The sequence below is a fragment of the Sinocyclocheilus anshuiensis genome, unplaced genomic scaffold (assembly GCF_001515605.1).
Source record: "Sinocyclocheilus anshuiensis isolate Anshui unplaced genomic scaffold, SAMN03320099.WGS_v1.1 scaffold1027, whole genome shotgun sequence".
Lineage (NCBI taxonomy): Eukaryota > Metazoa > Chordata > Actinopteri > Cypriniformes > Cyprinidae > Sinocyclocheilus > Sinocyclocheilus anshuiensis.
This window is the reverse complement of record NW_015547697.1, coordinates 666,577-677,897: the sequence shown is the minus strand read 5'-3', so window position 1 is coordinate 677,897 and position 11,321 is coordinate 666,577. Positions and strand designations below refer to the sequence as shown.

Sequence of the window (11,321 nt, the reverse complement as noted above, 5' to 3'; positions counted from 1 at the left end):
CTTTGCCATTAAAAACCAAAACTGAACTATTTTAATAGCTGTGTAATGGGGAAGAGAGAGAGAGAGAGAGAGAGAGAGAGAGAGAGAAAGAAAAAAGACACAGGCTCTAGTCGGACTTGGGCCGAGTGTTTTGGGTCAGGGCCGGGCTAGGACACGAGCGTTTTGGGTCAGGGCCGGGCTAGGAAATGAGCGTTTTGGGTCAGGGCCAGTCCAGGACACGAGCGTTTTGGGTCAGGGCCGGGCTAGGAAACGAGCGTTTTGGGTCAGGGCCAGTCCGACAGCTTATCAGAATTCTCGGCCCAAGTCCGACTGGAGCCCGTGTCTTTTTTGGATCAGTTGTCCAAATCAACTTCTGCTAGTTTAACGACGGGAAAAACGGTCGGCGTGCCCAGCGCATGGTCTAAAAGGGTTGTCCCTATTCTCTTAATGAGTAATGGGTGTGTTTTGGGCATAAAGTGCAATAAACCAATCAGAGTCTCATCTCCTATTCCGTTTAAGAGCCAGTTGCGCTCGTGCCATGGCGGATTTGCTATTTAAACGGCGGAATTTGCAAGCGCAAAGACAGAACGCGTCTCCAGAGAGGAAACGGAGCTGCTCGTGCGCGAGCAAATAGTTAGCCTAATTCTGATACATGCAATGACTATCCATTATGACATGTAGGCATTCTTATATTTATGTAGCCTACACAATAATAATCTTTTACATTGCAATCCTTTAATTTTTAATATTTGGCATGTTTGTGTGCTGCTGTGCGTCCCTGTGTGTGTAATAAGCAGAGTGTGCGCGCGCTGTGGACCCGCCTATACTAACGCACTCTTAATATATATATAAAATATTAAAATGTTAATAAAATAATAATAACATATTTTGTGACGGAAGTAATATTCCAAAGAAACTTGTAAATTTGTAAAGAAACTTGCACCGGAAAATGCATTCAAAAATTCAATGGAGTTTGGGTGTCACCCGGTGGCTATTTTTGGTAGAGCGTCTAAATAAAATCTCACAGAAGCCTCAGTTTTTTTTATAACATTAAATTGGGAACATAACTTATTTAGACATATGACTTTAATTGTACAGCACATTTAGATTAAAGGACATTTTGTAAAATATTTATTTGATATAAAATACATAATTTTAGTAAACTTCAACTTCTATAACTTACTTGTACTTTCATTATTTGAAATGTTTTTTTTTCTTTTGAAATGGTGAAAAGAAAAATTCTGGATTCAGTATAAAGAAACTCATACAGGTTTAGACTGACTACTACTAACTCAGCTGAACTAACTCATGAAGTACACAGCATGCAGTTGTCAAGCAGTTACCTTTGAAGGGTTTGCTCCGCGGCCGGCTCTTAGCCGCAGGCTGGGTCTTGTTCTTATCCTCACCGGCTGCAGGAACCCCAGGTTTCTGGCTCTGGCCTGAGTTGTCCTCCACCTCGCTCAAATCAGACAGGTCACTGTTGCTACTGGACTCTGAATCCCTTTTAGTGGACTGACCGCGTTCCTCCAAAGAAAACTTGGTTTGGTCGAAAGGCGTAGCGACACCTTGGCCTTCGGTGCTGACACGGGTTCCCGGGCTGCCATCTGAACCTTCTTTGTTTGGTTTGGACATCTGTTGTCCATCCTGGGCAGCCGGAGTGAACGATGGAGTGGTCATGAGAGCAGCAGCAGCGAATTGGGGGGCTAAGATTCCCTTAGGAGGTTCTGCCATGGTGAACAGGTTTGGTTTGGCATCTCCACCAGGAGGATCTTGACTAAGTAGACCGGAGCTGCCCGAAGGTGAAACAGCAGACGCGGACAGCGCAGATGACGACTTTGGAGTTGACAATGCACTAAAAGGGCTGTGCGAAACAGCTCCGCCGTAAGCGAGAAATGGATTTGTTTCCTTGGTGGCCTGTAGAAAAAGGTTCTCGTGAGTTTCTGAAACCTTGTTGCCAGCAAGCAGACCAAAACCGCTGACTGGGCTCGAGTGGTTAACATTTCTGGCATTGCCAAGGCCGCTGGTTCCTAATCCCAAAGAGGGTTTCAGAGCCTCTACAGAACTCGCAGCTTGACCTACGGCTGAGGGAAACGTGGCTGGGGGTTTGCTGTGCGCCTCCCCCACCGCTCCGAAAGGCTTGTTCATTAGGATTCCATTGCCTGCAGGCTTGATATCAGGCACTTTTGGCTGCTCTTTCATTGGTGCCAGGCCACTAGCAGGTGCTGAACCAAACAGCCCAGCGGATGCAGAAGCCACAACCGCCTTTCTGAAACCCTCGGAGGGAGCGGCAGGCTTGAACAGGCTGGGCGGCTCCTTGTTCAGGCACTTAGACAAGGATGTGAAGGCCTTTGACTGGCCTTGTGTGATGCTCTGGTTCTGAGACATGATTTGGAAGAACAGGTTCTGTGAGGGATCAGAGTCTTGCCTCTGCGACTCCTTCACAGCTCCAAAAGGAAAGCCAAAAGGCTTGTCCTCCTGGGAAGAACCGTTGGCCTGTGTGGGAACATCCCCAAACACTGCCTCACTCGACTGTTTACCAAATCCTGCAGCAGCTAGAGTGGGGGTCTTGGGGCTCTGAAATACAAATAAGCCAAATAAATGACGGTCAAAGAGTAATAAGCGTACCCACAAAAAGAAAAAGGGAGGGAAAAAAAGGTTAAAATCAGTGCTGTTATTATTATCTAAAACTTTTACAATTTGTTTTTGGGAAATGAAATAAATCTGTAATAAAATAAAATATAAATATTAGATGAAAAAACGTAAAAAATTAGAAACGATGCATTGGTAATAGGGATGCACGATATTGGATTTTTGCCGATATCCGATATGCCGATATTTATCAACTCATTTTGGCCGATAGCCGATGCAGATATATTTCCTTTTGTTTGGAAACAACACCAAGTCTCTCCTGTGCAGAAATTATAAAAAATTATTTTTAATTTTGGTTTGTTTTTAACAAAAACTTGTTAGAATTAAATAAACAATAATGAAGTTTTTTTTATAATGACACTACATTGAAAGCTTTGAAAATAATTATAAATCAACTACTGTATATCTCAATCGCTGCATTTTTTTTCCCCAGAAAGATGCAGTGGTAACCTTAAAATATTAGTAGATGGTCTAAGACAAAAGAGTAAAAATTCTGACAATCTTTTAGAGCTCATAATTCGTAAAAAAAAAAACATATTACATATTAATGAATAAATCTGCATATATAAAATTATTTAAATTTACAAGTGTCATGATTGTGATTTTTTTTATTCATGTAAGATAGCTTCTGACCTTTAAATCAAAACACACTCGTGATTTTATGACATTGATACTGCTTTATTTATTCAGAAACACAAGTTTCTTAGTGATGTGTGTACTTCACCTTCATTTTGTTACAAGTAGGCCAACAGCGCCCCCCTATGTAAATATAACGCCTAACAAAACAGGCATTAGGACCAGGGGGAGGCTGCCGTTGCACGGCTAGTGACTGTTGGCAAACCGAACTCATCATCTTGCATGTGCATTCTCAAATTAAATGCAGCGATCCAAAACAGTGAATCTAATCATCATTCAGGCAAAAGTTAGCTTCAAGAATGACCACACTGCTGACGTGACCTAATCGCTAGCACACCCTGAGCGCGTGTGAGTTAATCCTCTTATCGGCAAGACATATCTGCATAATTTTTAATATCGGGCCGATGCCGATATTTGCATTTTAAGCCGTTATCGGCCGATTCCAATATCGGTCCGATAATATTGTCCATACCTAATTGGTAACTAACTGGAATAAAATAAGATGAAGCACTAAAATTACTAATACTGAAATGAAAATAAATAGAATATGAAATGGCTAAAAAGAAAATGAAATGGCTAAAAAAATATTAAATGACAAACCACATAAAATTACTAAAACAAATTAAAATAAAACCAAAAATAATAATAAAAATTAAATAATAAAAAAATAAAAGCTAATTCAAAATAATATTAAAATAACACTGGTTAAAAAATAAAATTATTTATATTCATGTAAATGTAGGGGTTTCATGTAAAGGTTTTCTTGAAAATGTTTTATTTAAATCATGTTATCACAGTACTATACTTTTGAGGAGACAAAATCATAACTTCGACTCATGACTTCGATTTTTTTCTAAATGTTAATGTTATTTAACAAAACTGCTTCACAGTTTTCCTTTTCTTATGAAACAATAAAACATTACGCCAAACTATTTTTTTTTAATTAAAGACTTTTTAAAATTATTCTTAACAATTTAGATAAAGAAACACATTCACTATTAACTAGGAGTTTTTCCTTAAGCTCCTAATTTGCTGTTTATTAATAGTTAGTAAGGTAGTTGTTAAGTTTGGGTATGGAGTAGGATTAAGGGATCTAGAATATGGTCATGCAGAATAAAGCATTAATATGTGCTTAATAGTGCAGTAATAGTGAGAAACGGTCCTTAAAATAGAGTTTTACCAAATTATGTAATAATGCTTCTTCTTTTTTTTTTTTACTTTATTTCCACCCAAATTTTTTAAAACAAGAATGTTTTCAATTTCAGAATCAAAACTCATCTCAGAAGTGGTGTTTTTTATTTGTATGTATGAATTGCATTTTTTGAATAAATGAATAAGTCCAAAGTAAAAAAAAAATCAGTGTCCTACCTGGCTCGCTTCTGGAGCTGATCCCCACATACTGGGCTTTTGGTTTGCTTCTACAGGAGCAGAGAGAGTCACACTTGAAGCGTTGTCTTGGGAAGGTGATGAAATGGTCACAGGACCTGGAGACACCAGGGCAGCTGTTTTAGGATACCCTGAAAGGACACCTCCCTCCTCCCTCTCGGCTGCTGGTAGTGTGGGAGACGATTTAGGGGCAGGGGCCCCGGGCACCAAGCTGGGCATTTGACCCAAAGAAGGAAAAGTGTTGGAAAAGGGTGATGGGGCAGGCTTCAATGGAGGTGGTGTTGGAGTGGACGCAGGAAGCACCGCTGATACTGAAGATGATATCCTTTCTTGGTCTGGGACAAAACTGCCATTCTGCTTGACAAAACCTGTGCTCCTTATGTGGGAGTGCTCCTGCTGAGAGGAATTGCTGTTGTTAGAGGAGTCTTGATTTGGCAAAGCTACTGGACTACAGGTGCTCGTCACCCTCCCACCTACGCCACCCCCTCCGTCTCTTCCCTCCACTACTCCCTCTCCCGGCATCTCTATGCATGTTACCATAGCCTCAGTGTCCTTGTTGGAGCCACTGGCATTCTGGCCGTCAGAGAAACCCTCCCCGGCTCCTTTGAAACGTTTCAGAGTAATGTCTTCATCTCCTTCCGATGCTGTCCTGCGCCGCCGGCTGCCCTCACCTTTCCCACCGTCGCCCACTTTCTTGCGTCGATCTGGGCTCTATGAGAGATGTGACATGGCAAAATTACCCAGGCACATCATCAATTACCAGACTTAAATTAGACAATTTATGCTCTAACAACACTAGGAGAGACAGAAACCCAACGCACCTCTTCTAATTGTTCCACAGCAAGCATCACATGAATAACCCGAGGATCGACGACTTGTGTCTCTTCACCCTGAAACAAACCATGATTGACACACAAACCACACACTGAAGTCAGCTTTTATTATCTCTAACCCATGAATCAGACGAACAGCAACATTCGATTCAATTCTAAAGAGACAGAGTACTGACTTTCACACAGACCTGGTCCATGGTAATCTCCATAATGTGTGAAACAGGATCATGCTGAGATACGAGTCCCAGGGCCCAGGGCTCCTCAAACTCCGGCTGGTACACCTGCACTCTCCGACCCTGAATAGTGTAAGATCCTGTCCAAGATATGAAGGAAGTACAGCTTAGATTATCAGCTTGTCAGTTACATACTAAAATACTAAAGATTCAAGTAAACAGGGAGAAAGTTTACTTTAGAAGGTTAGAAAACCAAGTCTGGGTCAAATGGAGGACAACAGGAGGATTAAAAGCATAGTACACACAAAAAGTAAAACTCGCTGTTCATTTACTCACCCTCAGGCCATCCAAGATATAAGTGACTTTTTTTCTTCAGTAAGTAGGTAATGTTGTAAACTGGAGTCACACAGGTATTAATTTTGTGTTCCCTATTTTTGACTCTCAAAGTGATGCATTTTATGAACCACCAATGACCACGGTTTCAGCTAAAAATCTTCTGCATTGTGTGTATTACTGAAGAAAAAAGTCACTTAGATCTTGGACGGCCTGAGGGTGAGCAAATTTTCCTTTTTGGGTAAAATAAAAAAATCATTTAATATCTTGTACGACTTCCTTTCAGGCTTTGCACAGGTAAGTTTACTCAAGCACATTAGAGTCTATTAATAGTTAAGTGCAACTGACGTTTCCGCAGGATCTCCTGCAACTCAGAGTCACTGTGCCAGCTCCTGATGGCAGCTTGAAGGGCCAGCTGCTCTTGTAGCAAAGAGTGTCCAAAATCTTTTTCAGTCTGAAGAAAGAAAGATAATCTATTTCATCTATTTCTATTTGAACCTTTCACAGTGCAAAAGTTCTGTATTAGTACATGCAAAAATATGACAACGCAGATTTTATGACAGTTACCAACCTCAAAAGTGTGCAGTGAACTCCCATTAGGGAGAAATGCCAAAGTTCTTGCACCAAAGAACTCCACAGGAACCAGGGATCCCAAACCCACATGGTCAACCAGCGGTTTGAACATCTGAAGATTGAGCCAAAAGACAAATGGCTTTCAGAAAACCAGTATTGGATGCACAAACGAGTGAATATAAACCAGAAAACACTATATCTTGCCTCTTAGAGATCCAATCTAAAGACAATTTCCAAAAGCTTTTGCTAACCATAACTACAAAGCATGAACATGCCAGACATATGTAGATGTAGTGCAATACATCTCAACCAATATTAAGAGTCGATTTACAGAAGAATTATGGAAAGCGGTGCAGTGTGCATCTGTACTCACCAAGGCTGGCCACTGAGCAGCGGAGAGCGATGGGTCGCTGCAGTTGGCCCAGACGATGGCACTCTCCATGAGAACGGCTCGCACCTCGTCCCCGTACACCTGCACCCATGAGCGCTGCCGCCAAGGGCTGTCGTCAAACTCTACAAACACCTACAATGAAGACGGACGGTTGACAACTTAAGACAAGTGAAATGCTGCTCTCTACAAGCATACTTCAAAGTTTTGTATGAGCCATCTGTTGCAAATGGATATTACGGTAATTAGCATAACAACACCAAACTTTTTTGTCTTATGTACCCAAACCGCCCCATCATAAGGCTCAAACCATAAAAAAATACTCCTTTTAACTCATATTTCAACACTGTTGTTAATATTTTTTTAAATATCTATTATTAAAACACAGTGAGTGAAACAGACACACCAAGATTTCTCTCAAAAATAAAGAAGTATTTAAGAAATCAGTTTATATAACTGCATTTAGTTTGATATTGGTTTGATTGGCTGCGACATTTAAAGGGACAATAACAGGATAAAGCTACTGCATAACTCTGTATGGTTTTACATACATTACCATTCAAAAGTTTGGGTTCAGCAAGATTTTTTAAATGTTTTAAAAGAAGTCTCTCATGATTACCAAAGCTACATTTATTTGATCAAAATACAGTATCAACAATAATATTGTGAAAAAATGGCTACAATTAAAAAAAAACTGTTTTCAATTTGAATATATTTTAAAATGTACTTTATTCCTGTTATGCAAAGCATCATCATTACTTTAGTCTTCAGTGTCACATGATTTTTCAGAAATCATTCTGATATGCTGCTTTGCTGCTCAAGAAACATCATCACCAATGTTAATAAAATGTTTGTGCTGCTTAATATTTTTTTCCAGAATTATTTAATAAATGCTGTTGTTTTGAACATTCTATTCATCTGAAATGGAAATATTTGTAACATTATACATGTTGTGACTGTAACTTTTGATCAATGCAATGCATTCTTGCTAAAAAAAAGTAATAATTTCTTTCCAAAGTAAAATTGTACTGAACTGTATCTTTTGAACCATAGTGTACACACATTTCACCAAAAGTGTCAGCCACACAAATAAGTAACAACAGACAGACTACTTCATTCCTATCAGATCACTAACTAATGGTTAAAATTAAAATTAGATCACACCAATACACAACATAAAGCCTGCATGTGTATATATGAATACACATATACTTAACTAAAGCAAGCCATACACTTCATATAGGCTTTCTAAATGTCTGCTGTATTTCATTGGTTCTAGTACTCTATACACGGACCATAAAATGAACCTAATTTAATTTAATCCATGAATAATAACTGATAATAAAAATCACCATAAAAGAATCAACAAAAAGACGATTAATGAAGTTTGCCTGTGCAAATATGAACACCAGCACATATTTTCTATGCATTTACAGTGCCTTGCGAAAGTATTCATACCCCTTCATTTTTTTCATGTTTTGTTATGTTGCTGCCTTATGTTACAATTTAAATTAAAAAACTTTAAATTACTTTTTTTTCCACATCGGTCTACACTCCATACACCATATTGACAAAGCAAAAACAGAATTGTCACAACTTCGTGAATTTATTAAAAATAAAAAACTGAAATAAGTACATTGCATAAGTATTCATACCCTTAACTAAATATTTAGCTGAAGCACCTTTATAGCCTCAAGTCTTTTTTTGTTTGATGCGACAAGCTTTGATCATCATCATTTGGCAATTATCTGCCATTCTTCACCTCACCTGTTCACCTCTCAATCTCTGTCAGGTTGGATGGGGGCAGACACACATTTTCAGGTTTCTCCAGAAATATTTGATTGGGTTCAATCCCAGGCTGTGGCTGGGCCACTCAAGGACATTCACAGAGTTGTCTATAAGCCACTCTTGCTGTGTTTAGGTTCATTGTCCTGTTGGAAGGTAAACCTTCTGCTCAGTCTGAGGCTAAAAGATCTGGACTGGGTTTTCATTAAGGCTCTCTCAATATTTTGGTGCATTGAGCTTTTCTTCTACTATGACGAGTCCCTCAGTCCCTGCGTCTGAAAAAACAGCCCCACAGCATGAGGCTGCTTACCAGCACACTTTACTTTTGGGATGCTACTCTGCAGGTGATGAGCAGAGCTGCTTACCTTCAAACATTATGCTTAGAATTGAGGTTCATCAGACCAGAGAATCTTGTTTCTCACAGTCTGAGGATCCTTTAGGTGCTTTTTTTTTTTTGCAAATTCCAAGTGTGTTTTCATGTGTCTTCACTGAAGAGAGGATTGAGTTTGGCCACACCGACATAAAGCACAGATCGGTGGAGTGTTGCAGTGATGTTTGTCCTTCTGTAGGTTTCTCCCATCTGCATATATGATCATGGAGCTCAACTAGAGTGACCATCAAGTTCTTGGTCACCAGTCTAGACAAAGCCCTTCTCCATCAGTTGCTCAGTTTGGCCAGGAGGCCAGCACTAGGAAGAGTTCTAGTTGTTTCAAACGTCTTCCAGATAATGAAGGCTACATGATTCTGTGAAACTTCAATGCAGCAGAATTTTTTCTGATCTCGTCCTCAGATGTGTGGCTTGATGCAAACCTGTTTCTGAGCTCTACATGCAGTTCTTTTTACCTCAAGACTTGGTTTTTGCTCTGATATGCATTATCAGCTGTTAGACCTTTTATTAAGATGTGTATGCCTTTCCAAATCATACCCATTCAATTGAATTTGCCACAGGTTAACTTCACTCGCAATGTAGTAACATCTACAAGCAATATGAATGCGCCTGAGCTAAATTTAAACTGTCCCAGATAAGGGTATGAGTACTTATGCGATGGAATCATTTAAGTTTTTTTATTTTTAATAAATTTGCAAAGATGCGAAAAAACAGTTTTTTTTTTATTTGCCATTATGGTGTATGGAGTGTAGATTGGTGTGGAAAGAAAGTAATATAAAACAATTTAACATAAGGCAGCAACATAACAAATCGTGAAAAAAAAAAAAAAAATGAAGGGGTATGAATACTTTCGCAAGGCACTGTATCTATTTACTCAGAATAGCAATAAACCATTTATAAAATGGTTTATTGCCATTTTATAAATGGCAATAAACCATTTATTTTGGTTTCATTGCCATCTCTCATTCCCCCATCATATAAAATGAATATTACTTCACAACCAACACGCCATGAATAATGACATTTCCCTTTGTATTCAAAGATAGTATGTTTAATTGATTTGATAGATGCATTTACTGTGTGGGGCGGTTTTTAATCACAATGGGTCATTTACTAAGTCTACTGCAGTCTTAAACTAGTCAGCTGCCAAACTAGACAACATCAGTGACCCCAAAACACAGTCTAAGTAGTATATCTGCAGCTAGCCACTTAGCTAACTAGCACCCAAACACACATTAGATGTTCACTTCATATCTCTTCCTCGTTTCTCACGCAACCTAGAGTCATAATTCACAGTTTTTCACACTGAAACTAACGAATGCGTCAGCGTTTGTTCTCACGGGTCGGTTTTGTTTTGACGGTGTGTTGTTGTTGTGTCGGTCTCACCTCCATCCCCGGGCTCGCCAGCCCGATCACACTGACCGCCCGCACGGTTCCGCGGAGCCAGGCCGCCTGCTCCACCGCTCCTCCTCCCGCCGCCGCCGCCGAGCTCCCGTCACTGAGCAGCAGCAGCAGCCGCTTCCCGATCAGACCGAGCGAGTCCCCCATATTACAACCACCATCAAGAGACCGACTTCCTCCGGAGCTCGGCTGAAATCCGCGATCAATCGTGCCCAAACTCAATCAGTGAATTGCTATAGCCACATATGAATGACTGCACGCTATGCACGCGGGATTCGCATCGGCTAACTGAGACGATTAAGAAGCGCTTTGCTGGGAATGTGCGGTGTTATTGTTCGTGCTACAGCCCCTTGTCCTCATCCGCCATTTAGCGGTGCAGTAATCAAACGCACCCCTCGTACTGCTGCGGGACTGCGCTCCGCTGGCTACCGGGGAAATGGAGCAGCGCCCTCCGCTGGACACTGTACGCGCCATTCACCGTCAACGCACTGCTCTGGAGGTCCCAAACTCTCGCGAGATTTGTATGCGCCGCTTATTTGGAGTCGCGCAGCAACGAGATGAGGCGTCCGCGTTGACAAGAATGGGCAGTTACACACTTACACCAGTTTCAAAATATGTTTTTTATTAGGGAGAATATGGTACTGTATTCGAATGGTACTATTCTCTCTAGAGCATTTCTGGAGATATGTTGCAGTATTTTTTATAATTAACATTTAAAAATAGATCACGTTTATTATGCTGTTGTTGTGCTGCTGGCCGTAGACAGAGAGAGAGAGAGAGAGAGAGAGACAGAGAGA

The 11,321-nt window shown here is 40.3% G+C and overlaps 1 protein-coding gene across 7 annotated transcripts in view; it reads right to left on the bottom strand.

The window, feature by feature from the left end:
• Positions 1-10,947, bottom strand: part of LOC107703655 (lysine-specific demethylase 3B-like) — a 34,333-nt gene extending 23,386 nt beyond the window's left edge. For 4 of the 7 annotated variants that reach the window (XM_016506371.1, XM_016506372.1, XM_016506375.1 and 1 more), the window contains exons 1-8: positions 10,510-10,947; positions 6,936-7,085; positions 6,561-6,674; positions 6,338-6,443; positions 5,660-5,796; positions 5,472-5,540; positions 4,633-5,361; positions 1,323-2,553 (exon numbers count right to left, since the gene is read on the bottom strand). In XM_016506371.1, coding sequence (XP_016361857.1) covers positions 1,323-2,553; positions 4,633-5,361; positions 5,472-5,540; positions 5,660-5,796; positions 6,338-6,443; positions 6,561-6,674; positions 6,936-7,085; positions 10,510-10,671 — 2,698 coding nt within the window. In that variant the 5' untranslated portion in view covers positions 10,672-10,947. The remainder of the gene's footprint in view (positions 1-1,322; positions 2,554-4,632; positions 5,362-5,471; positions 5,541-5,659; positions 5,797-6,337; positions 6,444-6,560; positions 6,675-6,935; positions 7,086-10,509) is intronic. The other 3 variants (XM_016506376.1, XM_016506377.1, XM_016506374.1) reach the window with 3 other exon arrangements.
• Between the last annotated feature and the right edge of the window lie 374 nt (positions 10,948-11,321).